The sequence below is a fragment of the Leopardus geoffroyi genome, chromosome A3 (assembly GCF_018350155.1).
Source record: "Leopardus geoffroyi isolate Oge1 chromosome A3, O.geoffroyi_Oge1_pat1.0, whole genome shotgun sequence".
Lineage (NCBI taxonomy): Eukaryota > Metazoa > Chordata > Mammalia > Carnivora > Felidae > Leopardus > Leopardus geoffroyi.
Window position 1 is genome coordinate 4,533,724 of NC_059336.1, and position 24,789 is coordinate 4,558,512.

At 60.6% G+C, this 24,789-nt stretch overlaps 1 protein-coding gene across 1 annotated transcript; it reads right to left on the reverse strand.

The window, feature by feature from the left end:
- Positions 1-1,587: 1,587 nt before the first annotated feature.
- NPEPL1 (aminopeptidase like 1) lies at positions 1,588-23,844 on the reverse strand. The gene is made up of 12 exons (XM_045444104.1): positions 23,646-23,844; positions 22,927-23,112; positions 22,310-22,480; positions 18,022-18,111; positions 17,484-17,565; positions 14,669-14,811; positions 8,404-8,481; positions 5,066-5,166; positions 3,988-4,111; positions 3,498-3,674; positions 2,854-2,964; positions 1,588-2,338 (listed from the first exon to the last, which is right to left on the reverse strand). Exons 1-12 carry the CDS (start codon positions 23,793-23,795, stop codon positions 2,180-2,182), a joined length of 1,572 nt encoding a protein of 523 aa, XP_045300060.1. The 5' UTR covers positions 23,796-23,844; the 3' UTR covers positions 1,588-2,179.
- Positions 23,845-24,789: the final 945 nt, after the last annotated feature.

Consider the following 24,789-nt stretch of genomic DNA (forward strand, 5'->3'; position numbering starts at 1 on the left):
CTGTCCCACCCCACGGAGCAGGGCTGCGGCCTCCTCTCTTGGGACGGGGGTGCTGACACCTGCAGGCCTCCCCCCCCATTTGGCAGGCTCTCAGGGTGGGCGGTGACAGAGCACCTCTCGGGCACGCAGGTGCTTCGAGCCGCTTGGTGTGGCCGGGGCGCCCAGACTCTGCACCCCCATCTTCCGGTCCGTGCGCTGGGTCAGCTGGACGCTGGGACAGCAGGCCTTTGCCAGGCTCCGTCTTCTTGAGCCGTTTGCCGGAGACCGCGATCGGGTGGCTCCGTCAGGGCCCGCCTGCCCCCCGCCACTGGCCACCCCCCGACCCTGCTGCTGAGGCTCTGGTGCGGCCAGGGGAAGCGGCCGTCGTGTCCTAAGCCCCTTTGGCTCTTGGGAAAGCGAAGCCGTTGGCTCACCCCCACGGGCCCCCTGACGCCGGGCATGCAGCTGGTCCCCAGCTGGGTCCCTGGCCCTGAGGCTGCCTTTGTGCTTCCACAAGGGAGACTCAGTTCGTCCCCTGCTCCTTGACCCTGCATCCTGCAGCCCCCTGGTGGGGGGAGTGGACAGTGCCAGCTGCCCGGAGAAGGAGCGAGGCCACCTCGGTGACCCCTGCCTCCTCCAGGGCATCTCAGGGAAGCTGGAGAGAGCTGCCCTATTGCGAGGCCATTAAGCAGGCTAATGAACCATGAAGGCTCCCGGCCCCTCTGGCCACCCACCACGCCTCCCCTCCCCTCACGGAGCCCACCTACCACCTTGTGACTGCTATTTGTGAGTTCACGTGTCCGGTGAGGGCTTTCCCAGACAGGGCTGGGGCCTCAGAGCTGCTCCCGGCCTTTTCCGGGCCCTGCTGGGACTGTGCACACAGCAGGCAGTTAATAAATATTAGCTTGGGATTACGCCCAGAGAGAGTCACCTTGATATCCAGAGCTGGGGAAGGGACTTGGGAGCCTAGGGACCCTTGGGCAGGGATGAGGTGGTCAGGGGGCCGGGGCACAGCCTGGTGACTTGTGTCCCACAGCCACATTCTCCCCCTCGGTCCCCACCCGAGGAAATGTGGCCCCTTCCTCCATGCCACGTGGTGCCAGAGTCCCCGATGCCTTCCTCTGGGCTCAGGCAGCCCACCGGGGTAGAGCATAAGAGGGGACAAAGTCCTGCCTCGCCTGCCACACAGGGTGCTGGTGGGGGGAGGGAGTCTCCTGACAGCCTGTCCATCAGCACCTATGATCGACTCAGTATGGTACTCGCCTCGTGATGTACGTAGGGCGAGCACAGCCCTCCCTGCAGACCACAGGACCATGGGAGAGTCCCAGAAAGCCCCAGGGGCCTCCCATTGGGAGTTCACACCGTGAAACCTCAGAAAACCAACCAGCCTGGGCTGTGCGGGCACCGACCCAGGACTCTGGCCCCACCCCCGTCCTCTTCCCACACCCCGGGGCTCTCGTCGGCCAGAGGGAGGTTGCCACACTGCATCTCGATGCTGGATACCGGTTTTTGAGAAGGTGGGAGGGCCGGGAGCCTCAGAGCCACGGGCAGGCCTCAGGGTGGGTTTCCCAACCAGGGTGAGAGAAAGACGAGGCAGAGACACACGTGTAATGTGATGCGGCCATATTTACTTCACGCTCCAGGGACTCCTAAGGGCCCAGAGACTCCTCTTGCTTCCGTAAAATTGGGTCCCTGAAACAAGTTACTTCCGTCCTTTCAAAGGGGTGGGCTGCCTGGAGGCAGCAGCTGCCCTGGCTGGAGCACGGCCTGGGCTCTCCATGACGTGGATGCCATGCGAGGGGGCTGGGGGCCAAGGATAAGGCCACGGGCACCCCCTGCGGGCACTGAGCAGGGACAGGAGGCCCAAAGGCCACCTGGCCAAGGCGGCAGGGTCATCTGTGCATCCCGGAGCCTCAAGGTCGTGCGTGCGGAGGCCCCTGCAGGGAGGAGAGTGTGCAGAAGCCGGCAGGAGGCCTGGCGGGTAACTCAAACAGCCGCGAGCCCCAGCGCCCCCCGCCCCGGGCCATCCCCCAGACCCTGAGCTGTCTTAATGAAGGAGCTGTTTCTATCACTGTGACAACTAAAGATAAAAACAAACCAAAGCCTATCTTAAGGTATAATCTTCCAATTGCTTAAAATGAATCAGTGCAAAGTGAGGTAAAGAGCCTTGTGTCACAAGGGGGCCGGGGAGCGGCCGGCCTCACACGAGCCTGCGCCTCTTGGAGTCCCTCTCCGCGTCGGCCTCCGGGGCATCCGCTTCACAGCCAAGTGGGGACACCAGGTTCAGCAGAGGGTCCTCAGAGGCCCGGCCGAAGAGTGCCAGCAGGAGAGCCACGCCGAAGCCCGTGGCACGCTCCCCCTGTGGGCAAAGGGCAGGCTGGAAGCCCTCCGCCAGGCTGAGCCAGACCCCCTCGGCAAGCCCACCCGTGCAGGAAGGGGTTCCCTGGCCAGGGCGAGGGTGTCCACCTCCCGCTCGGCCCGTGGCCCCCCTCCTGCCATCCTGCCACACTCAGAGCCGAGTCAGGCGGTGGGATGGCTCTTTGCCCTGTGGCCCCGACTCCCGGGGTCTTCTTGGGTGGGATAAAGGGTAAACCGAAGGCCCGGGGTCTCCAGCCGAGGAGAAGGGCCGTGCACAGCAGCCACTCTATTTCCGGGGATGAGGAGACCAGAGACCAGGGGCACGGCTGGCCGAGGTCGGGCCACAGGCAGTGTGACCCTCCACACAGAAATGCTGCAGATGAGCTCAGCCCGGAGACAGAGAGGGGTTCTGGGTGCACGAGAGGGTGGGAGTGGCCAGGCCGGCGTGCGGTACGTGCAGGGGCGGGGGGTGGGGGGCAGGCGGGGAGAGGACACCCCGGGGGAGCCTGGACTCACGGCGTGCACGGGTGCAGCGATGTCCAGGTGGACCCAAACCCCAGGCCAGTCAAAGCCAATGTGTGAGGCGATGAAAAGGCCAGCACAGGAGCTGGGGCTGTTGTCCCGGTCCTAGGGGGACAGAAGGATAAATGGTGACCTTTCTGCTGCCAGCAGCGGGGGTGTGGGGGAGGGGCTCCACCAAAGCGAGTTCAGAGTTCACTCGGACCCGCTGAGGATGCCCCCCCACCGCCATGCCCCCTGGACCACATCTCCCTCAGCCACTGCCTCCCCTGGTGTCTGCACGAGGGGGCTTGGGGTGCAGGGGTGCCCAGCGCGGGGGATTGCAGAGAGGGACCCCAAGGGCTTTGCGCGTGTGTGGATTAAGGGTTCTGCCTTCACCCCAGGGAGCTGCGGAGCCAGCAAAAGAGCTGATGGAGGAGGCAGACCCCAGAGTGGGGAGGAAACTTCTGGCATGGACCCGAGGCAGGGGGACCAGGGAGAGGTGCATCCGCGTTCCAGATGCTTCCACCCTGAGCACGGGTCTGGGGCCCACCTGGGGGGCCCTTGTCCACACTGCTGCTAGGTCTTGGGCTCACCTGGGACTCGGTCTGCCCCACCCCACCTGGCCGGGCGGGGGGGGGGGGGGAGGACCGCAAACCTACCGCCACGGAGTTCTTCATGTCAGCTACGGCCGAGGTGAACTCGCTGAAATGCAGCTCGGGGCAGTAGACCAGCGGATGCACCAGGTCTCCGCACCTCGTCCCAGCCTTCACGCAGGCCGCCTCCCACTCCGCGCTGTTGGTGAGCACCGCAGCGTGGTACTTGCCCGTGGCAATGCCCTGGGAGGGTGGCCGGGGCAGAGGGAGGGGCGGAGCGCAGGGGAGCGGCCGCGCGGGAGAGCGGGGGCCCGGGGCGCACGCACACAGAAGCCGAGAGGGGCAGCGAGGAGCAAAGAAAGAAAGAACCGGGAGCCACGTGAGCCGCCAGGGAGGACGGTTCCTAAGCTGTCCTGACGCCGGGACCCAGCCCATGGGCCCTGCCACCTGCCTCCCACTGGGTGCCAGGGACGAGCTCCCGACCTCCCCCTGAGCTGTGAGGACGGGGCGGGGGGGGGGGGGCGGGGGAACAGCACCAGGAGTCGAGGTGGCCCACCTGCGCTCCGGTCAGCGTGGCTATGTCCAGGATGATGTCCGCACCCAGGTCCTTGCAGGCGTAGGACACCCCATCCGCCAGGACCAGCCTGCCCTCAGCGTCAGTGTTGTTGATTTCCACAGTCCTGGGATGCCGCAGAGACCCCTGCTCAGGGACGGTGCTCCCTGGGGGCACTGGGACAGAGTCCCTTTGGAACTGGGGGGACCCCATTAGAGCCCTCTTCCCTCCCCGGAAGGCAGGGCCGCTCCCACCCCTACAGCGATGTAACGCCAGGGTCAGTCCCACCCCACTGCTCTCCAGCTGTGAGCCAGGGAACCCCACGCAGCCCCCCTGTGCCTTGGTTTCTTCGTCTGTGTCACAGATGGGAGAACAGGGTTGTGCGGGTAGCCTGACGTGCACTGGGCCAGCCCTGGGCCCACACAGCCTGGCACTAGGTAAACACAAAAGGGGGAGCCCCTCCGGGGGTCACCCTGCAGACAGGCGCCCGTGTACGGGGCGGTGAGTGGACTCTCCCGTTGCGCATCTAGACCACCTGCTCCTTCAGCTGCTGCCCACTGACTTCTCAGTGTGTCCCTTGCAGCTGGGAAGCAGTTCAAGGGCCGATCCCAAGGGGGAAGTGCAGGGAGAGCCCTCAAGTAGGAGGTCTGGAGGTGGAGTGGGGGGTGGGGTGGGGACAGGGCTTCAGGCACACAAAGAACTTGAAGCCTAAAGGTTGGGAAGGGCGCATCCCCCTAAGGCAGGGTGGATCCTGAGCCAGGCACCCTGAGGGAGCCCAACACCTCATCTAGTGATGTGACCCGCCACCTGCCCCCGGACCCCTGGGAGCAAGCAGCCTGCTGGCCAGGGGCTCCTGTGACAGGGCGTCCTCCCCACAGGATGTGCCTCTGGCTGGAGGAGCAGGGTGAAATCTGCCTCCAGGACGGCCGTGGGTCAGGGCTGACCAGCCTGGCCCTGGGAAGGAGAGCCCCGCCCCCCACCACCACGAGGTCCAGCAAGAGAGCCCCTCCCCGCCCCCCACGAGGTCCAGCAGGGCCCACATGCCCAGAGGGCAGCCAGGGGGTGAAGGAACCAGCCTTACTTTCCTGAGTACAGCAGGTGGATGTCGTCCGGCCTCGTAGCGTTGGGACCCACTGAGTTCTCGGCCAAGCAGAACACAGCGTGGAGGTTGTCTTTGAAACCCTGCAGGGGACATGGGCAGAGGCTCCAGTCACCGGCTAGCAGTGCGTGGAACAGACAGAACTGGCCAGAGTTTTCTGACCCCTGTGGACAGCAGACAGACGGAGCCCCGGGGAGCAGAGAGCACTGTCCCGTCACTCCCAGGCAGTCCTGGCTGCACCCCATCTGGGAGAGTCTCGCCACCGCTGTCAGAGCCCACGCAATTCGAGAATGAGCCCGGGAGCGGGGCTGCTGGCTTTCCTCCTGGCTCTCCCACTTACCCAGGGCACGAGCCGGGCAGGTGGCTCAGCCCCTGCCTCCCGTCCACAAAGCATGGTCAGCGATCCACGTCTCCCACTGCACAAACCCTCTGAGCTCTGCATCGGTGTACAAGAGCAAGCTATACACAGATGTGCGCGTGGGGGGTTGGGGAGAGCTTGCCTCACCCAAGTTTCGGTGTGAAGTTACTTTTCTGATGCCAAAACGTGACGTGTGCACACGGAGAAACGTGCACAGGACAGGCTGAGTCAGTTTCTGCCCCACACGGGCCCTGAGCCTGCCCCAGAAGACCCCTCGCCTGGGGGGCAGCTGGGACTCTCCGGAGCAGGTGTCACGCTACAGGTGCCGAACCCCCATCGAAGGTAAACGCGGGCCTGTGGCAGGCAGAGGCCATGGCACCGGGCCGGGACAGCTTGGAGCCTGAACCCAAAACACGGTGCCTGGGGAGAACACCCCACTCACGTCCTGGGGCCGAAACCGTTGGGCAGCCCGTCGGCTCGAAGACCCCGAAGCAGCTGGGACCACACTCACGGCCGGGCTGTGTGAGGATGAGTGTTCGCGGCTTCCAGAGTCTCGGTTCTCGGTCCCCGCCCCCCGCCCCCCGCCCCGCCCGCTCAGAGCTCCCTAAGACCCCTAAGGACGGGCTGTGGACGTCCGCCCAGCACGTGGGGCCTGCGGCCTGGCTGTGCCCCCATCTCCAGCTGTCCTCGTCCCCGTGGGAGTGAGTGGCTGGGATCAAATCAAGTGTAACAACGTGCGGCCTCGAGACAACAGGGTGACCCCAGGGGCTCCGAAGCTAGAGAAATGGATCCCGCCGCGGAGGGAGGGGGGCCCTGAAGTCTTCCCGGAGGAAGCCATGTCGGGTCTGGGCCCGGAGAGGAGTCTGCACAGCAGGACAGCAGGGCGGTGCGGAGAGACCACGGCCCCCAACTTGACCCTGTCGGATGCCCTCCCACCCAGTTTTGGATTCAGAAGGTCTGGTGTGCTGCTGCTTCTGGTGTGGGGTCCCCATGGGGAAGGCCAGCTTAGAGGTGCTGAGGGCCTTGGGCTCGTATTACAGGGCACTGGGGAGTAGGGTGAGACACATGCGTCTTGGGATCCGGGGAGGCGGGGGGTGGGGGGGGACTGAAAACCCGCAGGCGGCCGAGGTTTGAGGTTCTAAGGCCGCGGGCCACAGCCTAGAGGCTCCACCCTCAACCCCAGTTTTTGTGGGCCTCCATGTGAGCCACAAAATACGTAATGGTGATGCTGGCTTATAACCCACAGGGTGAACTAAGAATCTGCACATCCGTAAGTGGGAACAAAGTGTTGAATGAATAAGTAACCCGGGGAGGGGAGCACTGTTTCCCCCAGAGAACACCCCCCCCTCCACCCTCGCCCACTGCCAAGGGGACGTCTGCTCGTCTCGGGCAACGGGCTGGACTCCTGACCAGCCGGAATTGGAAAGTGTCTGCCAAGACCTTTTTGTTTTTGTTTTCATTTGCAGGAGAAAGAAAGTCTAGTATGTGGTGAGGTGAAGGCCGGGCCCCATAGGAGGAGCCTGAAGGAGGTGAGCCGCCATGGCGGTCGGGGCACCCCATGCCTCTGTTGAACAAACACTTTTTATGGCGTGGGGACTTTAGGCTCCGAAGGACATCACCTGAGGCCTCCCTGGAGTCCCTCCTTCCTCTCATTTTAGAGCCTTTGGCCTCTGATGGGTGCAGACCAGCCAGGATGAGGTGATGCCCCCAAAAGAGTGGCTGCCTGTGTGCCTGGGGACGAGGCCTCGATGCCCGGGAACACCTGAGGGGCCTGTGCTCTCGGGGGTGGCCTCCCGAACGGCCTTCAACAGGTGGGTGCCTGCCACGTCCTCGGGGCAGACGCAGGAGGAACAGCCACAGCCGGCTGGTCCCTTGCTCAGGAATCTGGTTCCAATGATTGGGCTCCGTGAGGCTGCACGTGTCCCGGACGGGAAGATCTCCCACTTGGCGGGTGAGCTGGGCTCAGCGACCTCAGTTGTAGGGGGTGGGGGGGGGGAACGCTGGGGGCCCCTCTGCTCCCCCGGATGTCTCTGCTCAAAGCGGTCACCCAGGCTATTCCCGAGGCAGATCCAGTCCCATTCTACCTGGTCATGGCTCACCAATGCCAGCTGGGCACCCCCCCAGACCCCTACCCTGACCCCAGGCCCTGAGAGCGGGCAGGCAGGCCGGGTGGGGTGGCTCCAGAGCGGCCCTCCCCATCCCAGAGGGCAGTCCTGCTCCTGGGCGTGATGGACCCAGATGGCCCGTCTCTCTGTGGAGAGAGTGGCCCCGGGTCCCCACCGGCTCAGACGGCACTCTCATGATGTGACCCACAGATGGGTCGCGGCAGGAGGGGCACCCAGGAAGGCCTGTGCTCATGAGCTCGGCACAGGGCCCTGTCCGTGCCATGTGGTTTTAGGTCGGTATTCTTCACCGGACACACGCTCATGGGGAGCCTGACACAAGCCAGACCCTGAGTGGTGGGCATGGGTGGACACACTCAGGAAAAGGCAATGTGCCCAGGCAGACATGCCCCTCAGGCAGAGGTGACGCTCTATGGGGAGGTGGCACTCAGGACAGGTGGCACTCAGGCAGAAGTGACACTCTCAGGACAAATGACACTCTCAGGAGAGGTGACGCTCAGGCAGAGGTGACACTCTATGGAGAGGTGGCACTCAGGACAGGTGACACGCAGGCAGAGGTGACACTCTCAGGACAAATGACACTCTCAGGAGAGGTGACACTCAGGTAGAGGTACTCTCAGGACAGGTGACACTCTATGGAGAGGTGGCACTCAGGACAGGTGACACTCAGGCAGAGGGGCCCCAGCAGCAGGCAGGAAGCCCCCGCAGAGCAGGGAGAGAGGTGCCGAGCTGTAGGGTCTCAGGGGCGGGGGGGGGGGGGGGGGGGAGGGGGAGGAAAGCAAGCCCACCCCCAGGGAGTCCCCCTTCTCAAGGACTGCAGACGGTGGGGCCACACTCACCTGCTTGATGGCAGCTCTGAAGGCCCCCAGCACGGCCGCAGCACCCCCACAGTCCCTCTTCATCCCCGGCATGGTGGTCTGGAGGGGGCACAAAGGGGCCAGGACGACAGTGAGCACGAGTGGGTGCTGGCCTGCCATCAGCAGTGCCCCACCCCTGCCTGGCACATAGGACCCCAGAGCGGCTCCCTCAGACCTGCCGGGTCCCCTGAGCTCACACAGAACCCAAGAAACGCCCCCCACCCCCCGGTCACGCGGCTATTCCCCACAAGCAATGGGACATAATGGCCAAAGGGGATGGGACCCTTTTGCCGGAGCGGAGCTTTGGGGGTCACCTGATGAACCAGAGGTGGGAGGGAGGGGAGCCGGGGAGCTGTCCAGACCCGCCACGTGGGCCGTGGCCTGGCTCCTACGACCCGGCCACCCACCCCCAGGCTGCCAAGTTCCCCTGGGGTCTGTCTGCAACAGCTCTCTCTGTCTGTGTCTCTGCCCAATTTTTGAGGAAGAAGCTGAGGTCTGGGGCCTCCGAGGCTTGCTTGAGGTGTCCGGGCAGGGCTGCTGGGCTGTGGGGCAGGCTTCCCCGCACCTGTCACCACCTGGCCCCAGCTCCCTCTGCTCCCTGACATCAATGTCTCCAACAACGCGCTCAGGTTAACGCGAACTCTTCCCCAAGGTCACTGTCACCAGTCCCCAACCCCACCGCCCGCTCTGTCGACATCTAATGGGGGGGGGGGTGCCAGGCACAGGTGCCCTCATGCTGCAGAAGTAACTGTGAGAAAGTGTGATTTTTCTACAAACCGGCTGAGAGCGGTTACACGTTTTTTCCATTTGATGGGCTCCCAGCTCTAATTGACAAGTTCATACTTTAAATTCGCAACAGGCCATCAGATGCAGGATCTGGGTCGGAAACGTACCGGGTGATTTTTTTGAACCCTTATCGGATTACACGAGCCTCGGGTTTTAATGGAAAGCATTTTGAGACATAAACTGAGCTGCTTTTACAATTAAGTTGAGTGAAGATGACCCGGCTAGCACTCTTGAAAATAAGCTGTCTCTTTGACCTGATCGGCGAGAAAGCACAGGATTGTTTAAACGGAAAAACCGGGGCCTCAGATCTGGAATCAAACCACTCGCAGAACGGCCCGCACAGAATAGCCCCAGATGGTCTCTGAAACTGTGTCTCCCTGTCACCAGGGCGGTGACCTCCCGACCACAGACAAGGAGCGCCAGGCGGCAAATGCACCTCAATTGACTGCGTGAGCTTTGCAGACCGTCCCCCGCCGTGTTCTTCCCGGTTTTACAAAAGAGATGCTTCCCAGAGTAGCAGGAAGATGTCATCCGCCCGGGACACTCATGGGGCTGTCACACGATGCGGCAAAGCAACATTGGGCCGCGGCCGCGACACAGACGGCCGCAGGACTCGCCTCCGTCCTGCAGAGAAACATGGCGGGGCCAACTCCCTTGTCACCTCGCCGATGCAGATACATGATTAACTTTTCCAAGTCTCCACCGCCGAGGGCAGCTGTTTTCCATGTTCCATGTGATGGAATGGAAGGTGCGTGCGGAGCGGTCCTGTTCTCGCCAGACGCTTGCCAGGCGGTCCGGGCGGGGGCTGGGGACGGTCGCCGAGTTCTCTGCTCGGCTAGAGAACTGCGCTCCTGAACACGGAGCTTGACTCAAGGAACCACTGACATGTGCCGGTTATTCAGACTTAGGTGTCTGGCAGATGTTTTCTTTCTTTTTTTTTTTTTTAACTTTTATTTATTATTGAGACAGAGCACGAGTGGGGGAGGGGCAGAGAGAGAGGGACACACAGAATCCGAAGCAGGCTCCAGGCTCCGAGCTGTCAGCACAGAGCCCGATGCGGGGCTTGAACCCACAAACCGCGAGATCACGACCTGAGCAGAAGTCGGACGCTTAACCGACTGAGCCACCCAGGCGCCCCATGGCTGATGTTTTCTTAAAAAAGAACAAAGTGAAACTCTCACTTCCAGAAGAGCCGACAGTGGTCGCTGCCGGTGGTAAAATCTGAGCTTTCAAGCAAAAATAATGATTTTGAAAAACTTGTATCTGTCTCTGTGACAGCTTCTTAATAGCGATTTTTAAAAATGAGATGGATGGTGGGACCAAGTGTGGCTTTTAAAAATATCGTACGTCGGGGCACCTGGGTGGTTCAGTTGGCTGAACGTCTGACTCTTGGTTTTGGCTCAGGTCATGGTCTCACCGTTTGTGGGTTTGAGCCCCGCATCGGGTTCTGTGCTGACAGTGTGGAGCCTGCTAGGGATTCTCTCGCTCTGTCTCTCTGTACCCCTCCCCTGCTCACTCTCTATCTCTCTCTCTCAAATAAATGAATAAACATTTCTTTAAAATTTTTTAGAAATACAACGACATGGGTGGTGGAACCAAGTGTGACTTTTTAAAATAGTATATGTTGGGGCGCCTGGGTGGCGCAGTCGGTTAAGCGTCCGACTTCAGCCAGGTCACGATCTCGCGGTCCATGAGTTCGAGCCCCGTGTCAGGCTCTGGGCTGATGGCTCAGAGCCTGGAGCCTGTTTCCGATTCTGTGTCTCCCTCTCTCTCTGCCCCTCCCCCGTTCATGCTCTGTCTCTCTCTGTCCCAAAAATAAATAAACGTTGAAAAAAAAATTAAAAAAAAAATAATAAAATAAAATAGCATATGTTGTGTCAAAATTCGGAGGTTCTGCCTAACTCCGGGGACAGTGTCTTCTGAACGGCCCATGCATGATGCCGCAAGATCACGCAGAGTTCGAGGCAGACCGTAATAACAGAGCGCACAGAGACACTGCCACAGTTTCTGATCCCGCACGAGCACTAAGCTTACAGACGCTCTCACTCGACGAGTTTTGGTGTAATAATAGCAAAGAAAAACGCCCTTGGGTGTTTGTAACGGGCACTAAAATATTTCTCCCTTTTCCAACTACAAAATGAGTGAGGCCAGACTTTCTTTTTATATTTCAACTAAAACAACAGATCACGATAGACTAAATGCAGAGGCGGCTACAAGATCACGGCTGCCTTCTAGTAAGGCAGACGTGAACGAGACTGGCAGAATGTCACATAATGCCACTCTTCCCAATGGCTTCTTTGCATTGGGGGAAATGCAGCTATTTTCGTAAAATATTTACATGAACATGCAATGGGTTTACACTGTTACTTTAAAATAAACAACGATCTCTCCCCAATTTTAATTTCTACTAGGGTAAGTATCAACCCACATCACTCTTATAAAAGAATCTCCTTAGGATCAATACTTTTTGAGAGGGGAAGGGGTTCTGAGACTAACACATTTGAGACTTAAATTCACACTGATCCTGATTTACCTTTGAAGTCTTTGGAGACACTGCCCCCGGCAACATGTCTCATTCTTCAGCAGCCCCTGCTTCCCACTCTGGCCCTCCAACAAACCAGCATCCCAAATAAGCATCTGATCCCAGGAGAAAGGAGCTTGCAATTCTCCCCGCTGGCACTGAGCTGCCTCCAGGGCAAGAGCCAGTGTCACGGGTGAGGGAGAGCTTAGCCAGCAACAGGTACAGCCCAGGGCTACACGGTCTTTGGAGTCTGAAAATAATAATTAACAGACTAAAAGTCGGTTTGCCTGTTGTCATCAGTGGTAAAATATTTCTCCCGAAAAATCCGTGGCTTGAAGGGAGTTTTAATCGTATCAAATAGAAGGTTTGAACCCGCCCATGGTAATTACGTGTCCTTTTAGAAACCTCATTCTACATGGATGCTAATAAGTGCCAGGTGCACAGCTGGCCTGACCAGCACGGACGTGCCTTCCACCAGAGAACGGAGGTGGGGTCGGCACCCACGGTGCCACGCGTCCTGCCCGCAACCGTGGGCTCCAAGCGAACCCGAGAGTGCAGGGAGCCTGGGACTTCCAGCCTCCCGCCGTCTATGGGAACCACTGGACTTGTTTAAAACGTTTTTACTCCGCAGACCTTTGAAGGCCGCTAGAATCCATCTCGAAGGGCTGAAAACATGGACGATATCACAAGTTCTGGGGTTTCGTGGGAAATGGGGTATCTGTGTATTGACTGCTTCATGCAAGAGAAACTCTTCAAAATTAAAATTAATCGTGGTTTTGGACCGATTTGGACCAAGCACGAAGACGGTCTCACAAATCTGGTACCTCTGTCCAGGCAACGGACATAAAGATGTGGAAAAGATCACTTTGGATAAAATCCCAGACAAATCTGCAGAAGCGAAGGCCTGAAAACAGACACCGTCCTGCTAACATCTGTTACCATGACAGACCACAAGGGAGACATACGCTATTTTCTGTCTAAAACAGCACGTTAATGTTACTTAAAAGTGTCGATGTGTTACTGTCTTCTTTACGTGTACTGTAATATTTATCCCTTTATTTATCAAAAACACTTTTTTAATGTTTATTTATTTCTGAGACACAGAGAGACACAGCACGAGTGGGGGAGGGGCAGAGAGAGAGGGAGACACAGAATGGGAAGCAGGCTCCAGGCTCTGAGCTGTCAGCACAGAGCCCGACGCGGGGCTCAAACTCACAAACCGTGAGATCATGACCTGAAGTCGGTCGCTCAACCGACTGAGCCACCCAGGCGCCCCTACACTTTGTTTATTTTCAAGTAATCTCTACACCCAGCATGGGGCTCGACCTCACAGCTCCGAGATCAACAGTCACACGCTTCACCCACTGAGCCAAACGCCCCTATAATACTTCAATTTTTTACTGGCATGATAATACATATGGAAGGTGTTTGTTTTTTTTTAACCTTTATTATTGGATCATTTCCTGATTAGTCCTGAAAATAATGCTGTTTGCAGGAGGAGGGACGTTACCAAAAAACCAAAAAACAAAAAACAAGGGGCGCCTGGGGGGCTCAGTCGGTTAAGTGTCCGACTCTGGCTCAGGTCATGATCTCACGGCTCCTGGGCTCGAGCCCCGTGTCGGGCAGGGCCTGGAGCCCGCTTCGGATTCTGTGTCTCCCTCTCTCTCTCTGCCCCTCTCCCGCTCGTGCTCTGTCTCCGTCTCTCAGAAACAAACGTTAAAAAAGAAAAAAGGCCATCCACTCTGGGTACCAAATGCACTAGAAGGACTAGTGGTCGGTGCGAAAGGCAGCACACAGCCGCTAACCGAAATAGCGCCCGGCACTGGGGTTCAGGTCAGAAAGCGCCGGGGCGGCGGTGAACCCCACCGTGCGCGCCTCATCCACGGGCCGGCGCCTCCCGGCTCCACGAGTGCTGCCAGGGGGAGACAGAGGACCCATCCCGCCAGCTCCGCTGAGTTTACCCAAGGTCGCATAGCCAGCCTCCTGGGAGAATCTTCCTGTTTTGTAAACGTTGGTAACTCACTCAGATTATAGACCGGCGCTTGGGCCAACAGGACACATCTGTGAGCCCCGCCGGCTGCCAGCTCTCCGTGTCTGCTCTGCGTGAGCTTGGCCTGTCCCGTCTCTTCTAAAGCGTCCTCTCTGGGAAGGTTGGCTCTCCTTTTCCAGGTCTCCTGGGGCACCGATTTCACATGCCTGCTCCTTCCCGGGCCTTCTGGGTCTTGGCGCTGGAGGGCCCAGCCCAGGCCGGGTGCCCAGTAGTTGCCCAATGCGAGCGTGTGACGTGAGCAGATGAAGACGCGTCCCTCCTCCTCTTCCTGGTGCCACCTCGGCTCGCGGTGCACAGCAGGCCTGAACGCGCCGGGTGTGGAGGAGGGAGACGGAGCCACGACGGGTGCCCAGGCCTCCGGACACGGCCACGCCTGAAGGCCGCCCACAGGACAGACTTCTGAGACCTGGCCTCACCAGAACACCTGCAGGCGGCTTGCCTGGGGATCCAAACCCCTCCGGCCTTCTCCAGGCGGCCTATTCTCCGCACAGGCTCCCGCAGACCCCCACTAAGCGTTCTGTGGAAACCCTGGATGGTCGTGGGGACAGTGGGCACCACCCCACGCCCTTCTTTTCAGATGGAACCACCGATTCCTTAAACCTTGCCTCCTTGGGTTAGTTTTCCAGCCTTTTCATTGTTTCTGCGGCTTTTCTCTGGATCCCGTCCAGATTTTTTTGTTTGAAGTGTGGACACAAAACCATCTCCCCCCCCAGAAGAGGAATCAGCCTGGCCGATTCTTCCCGCACTTGGCTCCCCAGAGGCACGCCCCAAGGCCAAGGTCCCAGAAACCTCGCTTGCTGCCTTCCTCCGGCGCCCCTGAGAGGTGATGGGCCTGCCTACAACCCTCCTCCCCCCGGGCCCTGTCCAAGCGCTGGCCCCCGGCACCTCACCTTCCCTTTGATGCTGAGACCCCCGGTGTCGTAGACGATCCCTTTGCCCACCCACGCAATGGTCTGGGTGGCTCCTTCTGGGGTGTGGCTGAGGACGGCAAGTGCGGGGGGGTGCAGGGCGGCTTTGCCAACACCGTAGATTCCTACAGAAAGCATGGGGGCAGGGTCAGTTGGGCTCGGGTCGAACCGAGCAGAGACCTCCCAGCAGCACCCCCCCTCCCCCTCCCCCAGAAACACCAGCTCTCTCCCAGGAAACAGCCGCCGGCGTGTGGATATTTCTCCCGGAGCATGTGCAGTCCTAGCCCGAGCGACCTGCCCCCTCTCCTGCCCCCTGGCCAGCGTGGGATTGGGAATGCAAATTAGTTCCAAAGCTCTGGGGCTGCAAATGAATTCTATGCGAAGTATCGTTAGGAAAAAAAAAAAAAAAATCCACTGAGGGGAAAAAAACCTGTATCATTCCCAGAAAGAAAAGAACACGATTGCAGAATGAAATGATTTTTGGATAACGCTTCAAGGCCACTCCAGCCCACGCTCATTCTCCCACCCCGAGCCCTCCACCCTTTCCAAGCTCACTCCCACCACAGCCTCGCTGCAGCCATGCCATTTCCTATCTTCTCAAGAAAGCCTGTCGTGGGCAGAGACCATGCCTCGAAGTCCCCCAGGAACCGGACTGAACAATCATGAAAACCAAGACGACAGCTGATAATAGCTGCCGGACAAACTCCTACACATCCTGTAAGACCCACTGCAAACGTCCTCTCCTCTGCGAAGATTCTTCCCCGAGAGGAGCAGCCTCTCCCTCCACCTGTGTGGATGGTTCACGTGTCTTGTGGTGGCACCTGCAAGAGAGCCCCCTTGGGCCCCTCGCCTCCGGGCGTTCCTGAGCACGTGGGGCCCCTCCCGCTACGTGTGGACAGAACCTCAGGTCCCACTTGTTCTGGATACAGCAGAAGTGACGAGATAACACTTCCGAGACTGGGTTACAAAAAGAGACCTTGGGGGGGCGCCTGGGTGGCGCAGTCGGTTAAGCGTCCGACTTCAGCCAGGTCGCGATCTCGCGGTCCGTGAGTTCGAGCCCCGCGTCGGGCTCTGGGCTGATGGCTCAGAGCCTGGAGCCTGTTTCCGATTCTGTGTCTCCCTCTCTCTCTGCCCCTCCCCCGTTCATGCTCTGTCTCTCTCTGTCCCAAAAATAAATAAACGTTGAAAAAAAAAAAAAAAAAAAAAAAAAAAAAAAAAAAAGAGACCTTGGCTCTTCCTCGCCTGTTCACGTTTCCTCGCCCAGAAGCCGCGCTTTGAGGGAAACGGCTGCCGCCTGTGAGCTCTGCTCGAGGAGAGGCCCTCGTGACAAGGGACAGCCAGCAAAGACCCCACGCCCAGTGACAGAGAGCACATCATCGGCCCCGGTCGAGCCTTCAGATGATGGCCGACCCAGTCAACATGTTGGGTCTCTGCCCAGGAGAGACCCTGCACCCAGCACCCGGCTCAACCGTGCCCGATTCCCTGCCCACAGGATTGCGTGGCCCTTCCTTCTGGAATCATTTGTTTGGCAGCCACATTTCAAGAGTACAGTGCCCCTCCCCCAGCGAGACTGAGAGCACCTTGTCCTAGTGCCTGGGGGGCGGGGAGGATGGGCCTGGCCGCTAGGAAAGGCCCTCTGAGAAGGTGGCTTCCACTCAAGGTGTGCAGGGTATGATGGCCCTGCCATGACAGCATCTCGGGGAAGTACTCAGAGAAAGAGAGCTGGAAAGATGAGGCCCTAATGCTGGGAATGCAAGCTGGTGCAGCCACTCTGGAAACAGTATGGAGGTTCCTCAAAAAATTAAAAATAGAACTACCCTATGACCCAGCAATCGCACCACTAGGCATTTATCCAAGGGATACAGGAGTGCCGTTTCCAAGGGACACATGCACCCCCGTGTTTACAGCAGCACGATCGACAGTAGCCAAAGTATGGAAAGAGCCCAAATGTCCATCGATGGATGAATGGAGAAAGAAGATGTGGTCTATATATATACAATGGAGTACTACTCGGCAATCAAAAAGAAGGAAATCTTGCCACTGGCAACTTCGTGGATGGAACTGGAGGGTATTATGCTAAGTGAAATGAGTCAGAGAAAGACAAAAATCCTATGACTTCACTCGTATGAGGACATGAAGAGACAAAACAGAGGAACATAAGGGAAGGGAAACAAAAATCATATAAAAACAGGGAGGGGGACAAAACAGAAGAGACTCACAAATATGGAGAACAAACTGAGGGCTGCTGGAGGGGCTGTGGGAGGGGGGAGGGGCCAAATGGGTCAGGGGCACTAAGGAATCTACTCCTGAAACCATCGTTGTGTTAGATGCTAACTAACTTGGATGTAAATTAAAAAATAAATAAATAAATAAATAAATAAATAAATAAATAAATAAATAAAATTTAAAAAAAAAAATTAAAAAAAAAATTAAAAAAAAAAAAAAAAAAAAAAAAAGAGGAGGCCCCGATGCGAACGTGGGCCTGTGCACTCGAGGAGCAGAAAGGTCCTGCTGAGCTGGCCCAGGGAGCCAGGACGGTAGCCTTTGTGGACAGGGAGCAGGCCACGGAAGGACTCGGACACCGTGGCTTCCAGAATCCAAACCAGAACCTAAACCAGTGCCTCATTTCTCCCCCAGAGACGGTCCACCTCCCAGGGTCTGGCCTTGGGGTTGGACGCAGGCTGGCCTCTTTCAGGGGAAGCTTGACGCGACCCAGGGTGCCACCCACCGCCACCCTCGCCCCCCAGCACCCAGGACCGGCCTGAGGCCACGGCCTTCGAGGCCCAGCTCTACCCACCTCCAAACCCTCTCGTCTTCAGCTCCTCATCCCGGATGATCGTTGGGGTGATCCCCAGGTCTTTTCCAACTTTCTTAATCTCCTGGACACGATCGTGGAAAAAGCAACACAAAGACACGTGAAAATGGCTTCAATCAGGACGAGGCCGTGGCTCTGGGCCAGGGATGAGCCGACGCCCGCGTGGCGGAGGGGAGCCAGGGCCCCAGCTCTCTCGGCTTTGGGCGTGATCAAATCCAGGACAGAAGGCCCAGCCTCCAAACTACAACTTCCTGCAGGTTCACGGCTGCAGTCCTGCAGAGAGGCCTCGCGGAGGAGGCTCTGTCCTCCCTCCGCCCTCCGCCGAGGCCTGCTGGCCCCTCGCAGCTGGAGGGACATTAGGACCCTGTCCACAGCCGCCCCACGCTTCCTTGGGCGAGGTGCAGTGACTATGGACACCGTCCCCTCCGGCCTCAGGTTTCCTCTGGCTTCCTCGGGGTCCACCAATGCTTCTCCCACCCTGGCCCCACCTTGGCATGACTGACTCCCCTGGGCCACGAACCTCGAGGAACGTGTCTGTGTTCATCTCATTACACGGAGTGTCCACAATACGGGCGGCCAGCCGCACGCCTTCCGTGGCGTTTGTTAAGCACTGGGGAAGAAAACCAGAGGCTGTCACCGGGGACCTGGGACCAGGCAGCAAAGGCTGTCCCTCCCTCTCTGTTCCCCCAGGACCAAAGGCACCGGCAGCACCGAGGGGAGGTCTCAGGGCTGCTGACAGGGTCTCGAGGGGCAGGTCACGCTGCCCGCTGCTGCTCTCCAGTGCCTGTGACCCATCCAGCAGCCTTCAGAAAGTTCAGCGCGGCTCTGCACCTCGCCTCCAACACAGATGACACAATAGCCCTGCAGCCTGGCGTCCCGGCCGGCCGTCAGTGGGACCCACCTTCCTTGCCAAGACTCCTCTGCTGCTTACCCCCTCATCCTGGCGGCAGGCGGCCCCTGGGCCTGGCCCTGAGCACACGCTGGGCATCCCCGCCCCTGGTCCCTGCCAATCCCACGTCCCCTGCTGGGGAGAAGTGCTGTCCTTTGCTCCTGACTGAACGAACGTCTGTGTCGCCCCCAAACTGGTACCTTGAAGCCCTAACCCCCAACGTGATGCTATTAGGAAGACTTTGAGAGGGGATCAGGTTGCCATGAGGTCGGGAGGGTGGGGCCCACCGTGGGAGTAGAGTCCTCAGTAGGAAGAGGGAAGGCGTGGCGAGAAGGTGACCACCTACCAATCAGGAAGTCTCCACCACACCCCACCCTGACCTCAGACATCCGGCCCCCACAACTGTGAGGAGTACCTATCTGTAAAGATGCCACCCGTGGCCTGTTGCGGCCTGAGCTGTAATACACCCTCCCTTCTCCTCTGGTCAAGGCCCTGGCCATCCTTTGTGGCGCCTCTTGAAGGCCGTGTCCCCCGGAAGCTTCTCTGGACCTTCCCAAAAGAGTAAAAGTATTCTTTGCCCTGTGCCCCTGGACCCGCTGGCCCTCCTTTCGGCCCTCCGGCCATCAGGGTGGCGTTTTTCTCACCTGAGCCCCAGGTGAATGTGTCACAGACTCCCTGCCCTGTCTTCCTGGCCATCCAATGCCACACCACTCTGGGCACGGGGTCCCCACCCTGCCTCGTGCGGCTCACACGTTGGCCCAGAGCCCAGGAGGGAGCAGGGACCCGACACCGTCCACCAAACTCAGCCCGGCACGGGGGATGCCCTCTAGATGGGTGTCTGCGCTCCGATGCGGACGCTGCCCGCCCCCGCCACCAGCCACCCCTCCAGGCCCTGCCTCTAACTTCTGCCAAGAGCGTCTGTCCTGCTCTCGCTTTAACACCGACCCTGGAAGTTCTTTGCCTTCTCGTTCGTCTCCACCTGGCTGCCGCCCACGGCGCCCCCTGCCCCACCCCGCGCCCCCCACCACCACCCCATGCTTCAGACACTGGGCTGGCCGGCTGCCTCCATCAGCGCGCAGGGAAGGGGCGCGATCAGAAGAGCGACGGCACAGGTGCAGTGGGGGTACAGACAGCTGGAGCGTGTCATTGCCCTCCCCAGCCCCACAGCGTCGGGGAGGCCAGGCTCGGGGGCGACGGCACCTGCCCAGCCACCTCCTAGGCCCTGCCGAATGGCTCAGAGAGCTCCTGCCATCCCCAGGTAATTACACCCCAAAGCCTCAAAGGCAGAGACGCAGGACCGGACAGCTCAGATAGGAGATGTGACCGTGCGGTCCCCACCGCCTGACAGCGGGCTCTCCTCTGGGAGGCCGAGGCTCCCTGTCCGCGGCTGTCGCGGAGACCATTGCTCATCTGTGACGCAGCCCGTGGCTGCTGTCTGGGAAGCGTGTCAGTGCCCCAAGACTCGTCTCGAAGGAGGCCAGGGGCTCGGCCAGCAGGCCTCCTTGAGCTCAGAGCTCCTGGTGCAGCGCGGCCGGGCGAGAGGGCCGACGGCACCCGCGGGGGAGGCCGGGGAGGCACCCCAGAGCCTCGTGAAGAGGCTGCGCCTCCTCGTGCCTCAGCCTCCCCATCACCAAAGCAGGATCAAGCGTTCATTCATTCATTCATTTCATTCTACCCACGTTTCTGGGAGCTCCCGCTGTGTGGCAGGCTCCGCACTAAACCCTGGGAATTTGAACGTGTCCACGGTATTCCGGTCCAGCAGAAAATCGCAACACCCCACTCGGTTAAACGCTACAGGGGAGGAGAGGCCACAGGAGTCCGGACGGGACGAGGACCTGGAGGGGAGTCGAGGGGGGCCCCGGAGTATAGAAAGGGCCACGCGGGTTACCAGAAGCTCCTGTGCTCATGATCCAAGACAGACGGGACAGAGGACTGACAGACGGTGGCCGCAGTTAAGACCTGGCTCTGTCCCTTGCTGGTGGGGCCCCCTTAAGTCACCTGATGTTGCAAAGCCTCAGTCCACCCAGCTCTACAATGGGATTAAGGACAGGCCCCAAGACAGGCTGTCGAGAGGGTTAAGTGTGGGTGTGCGTGCGCTAAGAGCAGTTCCTGCTACCCGACAAGCCCTGGAAAACTCCGCGCTCACGTGGCCAGAGGAAGGACGAGCGTCTGGAGGCAGCAAGACCAGCGAGGAGACTGCTGCAATGGTCCAGGAGAGCAGCAGGGTGCGGGGGCGGGGTGGGGTTCCCCGTGGCAGTGGCAGTGGGCAGAGCAAGATGCCCTGGACGGGGTCAAGGAGACCCACCAGCCCAGCGGCCCTCGTCACGGGTCGGGCCATGCTGGGGCTACAGACCGGAAGCTTCTGGAAGCTTCCATCCCAACGTGGGGCACAGAGGCTGAGCAAAGATGTATCACACGAGGTGGGATGGTGCTCGCACTCAACAGGCAGAGGGCCTGACTGTGAGGGAGGCCATCTCAGCCAGATAGCCAGGACCCCGCCCCGGGGGGAAGGGACGCGGGCAGAAGCTGGACTGAGACCAGGCAGGTCCAGAGCAGGAAGGACCTGGACAGGGAAGCTGAGGAGGAGGTAGGAGCCTGGCAGGGCATAGGCCCAGCAGGAAGTCAGCCCACCGGGCCGGCAGGGAGGGAGGGAGAAGTGCTTGGAGGAGTCGGGGAGTGGGGGAGGGGGGTCCAGGGTGCTGCTCAGGCTTGCAGCCCCGGGGGTCTGGTGGAGAGAGGCCTGAACTCCAAAGGGATCCCCACAGCTACAGGGGAAGGTGGTCATCGGTGCCTGTCTGAGGGATGAGCTCACAGGCCTACGGGACCCAGAGATGGGAATGCCGGACGGTCGGGAAAGGAATAAAGATATGGCTGTAGGCCGCAGGGGACGTGGGAAGGAGGCACGACTCCTGGGTGGGGCAGACCCTTCCAGGAGGGATGTCAAACGGGATGACAAAGGTCCCAGTCCGGCAGACAGGGCCCTTAAAAAAAACAATGTCAGGAAGTGGGGTGGAAACTCCACTCGGTGGGCTGAGGGGGAAAAGGGAGTTCAGAAAGGCAAAACAATTAGCCCTGTGTTTTCAACGTCTGGAGATGAATGGAAGGAAAGGAAAGGAGCTGTTACGAGACAGTGGAGACGGAAGCATGGCCTCTCCTCCTCGAGCAAAGAATCCAGGTGGAGGGTGAGGGGTGCTGGCCTGGGACAGAAGTGAAGGGTGGGGGTGGGAGGCACAGCCCGGTCTGGCTGGGGACGAGGAGGGTGAGGCCACGGGACAGTCGCCACGGGAAAGGAACCCAACCCCCATACAAGGACTTCTGACTTAGAATCTCTCCCAGCCTTGCCTCACCTCAAAAAAGGATTATCCTGCGGGCGTCTGGATGCCTCAGTCGGTTAAGCATCCGACTTTTGATTTCCGCTCGGGTAATGATCTCAGGATGTGTGGGATCGAGCCGGGAGTTCTGGCTCCACACTGGGCGTGGGGCCTGCTGGGGATTCTCTCTCTCCCTCTCTCTCTGCCCCTCCCCCATCTCAAGAATAAATAAACTTTATAAAGAAAAAAGGATTCTTCTGAAGATCCAATGCAATCAGGTGTGTAAAAGTGTACCACGGAAAGTAACGTGATATACACGCGGATGGGATTCTTAGTATGAAATGTGAAAGTGCCTGGCACTGGTTAGGTGCTTGGTAAATATGGGTCAAACAGACTGAATCCTGAAAAGGAAGCCCACCCAGAGAGGGGGCAGCTGCCTGGCTCTGGAAAGGCCTCGGGGGCCTTCTGGGAAATTGCTGCAGTAGCCCAGCGCCACGGCACCCCCTCCGGAGGCGGGGGAGACAAAGAGAGAGCTCCCCAACTCCCCTTCCAGCTGCCCCCAGCTCGCGCAGGCCCAGGGGACACAGCCCGAGCCTGCAGACACCCACTTGCAAAGTGGACACCTCCACTGGCCCGTTGTCTTGTCCCACCAGGAAAAACTCCACCGTGACTGTCTTCTTCTCCGTGCGTCTCGAGGCCCCCGAGCGGTGGGTGAAGAGGGGGAAGGCCCGGGCCAGGGCACACGCGGAGGCGAAGGCGTCCGACCGCTCGCACACCATCTGCGGCACAGAGAGGCAGAGCCGTGAGGAGGGGCAAACCCATGGGGACTGCACTCAGGCAGTGCTGGGGCCTCGAAGCTGGGCCAGAGGCCACTGCGGGTACAATCTGGACAGAGGGGCCCCAACACAGCCACCGCGCAGGGGCCTGCCCGGAGCCACTTCCTCACTGCGTGATAAAGGGACACGTCGGCCACCGGATGTGGACCGTCTCCGAGACAGGAGAGGAGGACGCCGAGGGGAATGGGTTCAGGAGTCTGAGATTTGCCACCGAAAATGATCTGGGGTAAATGGCCTAGTCTCTCTGACCCCAGCTTCCCTTCTGTGAGCAGGGGTTACAGTGTCCTGGGTTGTGGCCCCATGTCCACCTGGGAGGTACCTCGAGCCTGGGTGCCCAGCAGGCATGACACACGCTCCCCGATGGTAGGCGGATGGCCTTCAGCACTCACCAGGATGCACCGATGGGTCCCGGGCGGCAGGCAGGTCCGCACAAGTCGGGTGACGAAGTGGGCAGCGGAAGGGCTGTTGTGCCGGCTCACCCTGGAGGGCAGGGCGGCCACGGTGGCATAGTTCAGGTAGAGGGGACAGCTGTCCGTGGGGTTGGGGTTGAGCGTGCTTAGCGCAGCCTGCCAGAGCTGGATCAGAAGGGGAGAGACAAGAGACAGACACCAGACTTCAAACAGCCCACATGCCGGGAGCCCGGCCCTGCATGCGGGCGCTTGCGTCGCCAAAAGGGCCCTTTTGCAGCTTCCCCGGGGCACCCACGATCCGTAATTAAGATGTGTGGCATCTCGCTGGAGCTAAGCGTGCGTGCGTGCGTGCGTGTGTGAGTGTGTGTGTGTGTGTGTGTGTGTGTGTCTGCTGGCACGATTCCACCCTTGTGGGATTACACGCTGGGGATTTAAAAGGCCGGCGTGGGGGCCGCCTGGCTTCGAGCTGCCAGCCCGCACCGGGGTGGGCCCGGCCAGGTGCCGCCGCGAGGGCTTCCGGAAGCGGGCGGCCGGCTCCTCCCCCGCGGGGCCGCGCGCGCCCCTCGAAGGCGGCGGCGCCCTGGAGGCGGCTCCCGGGGGCGGGGGGCGAGGGGGGTGGGCGCCCAGCGCCGCCGGGCTGGCCTCGCGCCCCTGCGGGCGCCGGGCGGGGCCTCCGGGCGGCCGCGCGGCCCGCTCACCTCCTCGGTGACCCGGGGCTGCAGCTTCCCGCGGACGTGGCTCCAGGGCACGCGGTGCAGGTGGTGCAGCTGGCCGAGCAGCAGCAGCGGCCGGCTCTGCGGGTCCGCGTCCCCGGCGCTCGCCTGGAACTGCAGCCCCACGTTCGCCATCTTCCGCCGGCCCGCGGGCCCCCACCCCGCCCCCCCCCAGACCCGGCCCGGCCCGGCCGCCGCCCCGCTCCGCTCGGGCTCCGCTCCGGCCCCGGCCTCGGCGCCGCCCCGGCCCGGCCCTGCCCGGCCCTGCCCGGCCCCGCCTCCCCCCGCCGCTCCGGGGCCGCTCGCGAGACGTGCAGGGCCCGCCCGGGGCGCGAGGGGGCGCCGGGCCGGCGGGGCGGAGCGGGCCGCCCTGACCCCGGGGCGGGCCCCGACCTGCAGGCCCGGCCTGGCAGGCGCCCGACCGGCAGCCCGGCCCCGGGCCCGGGGTAGGCCCCAGATGCCGGCAGGCTGCAGGCCCCTGGGCAGGCCCGGATCCCCGGGGCGGGCCCGAAAACCCAGCAGCCCCGATCCCGGGGCGGGCCCCGAAGCCCGGCGGGCCACCCCCTCCCCGCCCCCACCGCTCGGCCACCGAGCAGGCCCCGCCGCCGCTGAGGCAGGCCCTGAGCCCCACAGGCCCCCCAGTGGGTCCTGCCTTCAAAGTGAGGGAAACAGAGCTCTCCGGATAGCTTTTCCAGGGAGAGGCCCTGGCCTCCAGCCCCAGCACACCCTGGTGGCCCTGACCTCCAGCATATCCCGAAAGGACCCAGGCCCGACCTCAAGTCCACCCACACAGCTCCCACTGGACCACAGTCTGGATGAGCCCTAAGCAGCAGGCCCAGCTGCCAGCGGTGGTCCTGGGTGACCCTAGGCTGGCGGGTGCGTGCCCTTCCCACGCCCCCCTCCCCCCCGTCAGGTTTGCACTGGCTGGGTGATGCCTGGACCCCTGCTAGCCCCCGACTTAAGACAAGGCCTCACTGCCTGGCGTGCTGGGCAGTATCGTTCCTTCCTCCTCGCTTGATGGGTTCGTTGATCGGCTCCCCACTATTTTCCAGGCAGCGTCCTGGATGTGAGTAGGGTGTCATTATGTGGGTTTCCATCCAGGTTACTGCTTCTGGGACGGCCAGTTATA

Coding starts and splice junctions, on each gene's coding strand:
- NPEPL1 (XM_045444104.1), bottom strand. CDS start 23,795: ATGGCGAACGTGGGGCTGCAGTTCCAGGCGAGCGCCGGGGACGCGGAC. Junction 8,482..14,668: donor GTCTCAGCATCAAAGGGAAG/GTGAGGTGCCGG, acceptor TGCCCCCTCCAG/ACCACCATGCCGGGGATGAA. Junction 4,112..5,065: donor CACCTGCTGTACTCAGGAAA/GTAAGGCTGGTT, acceptor GCGGCATCCCAG/GACTGTGGAAATCAACAACA.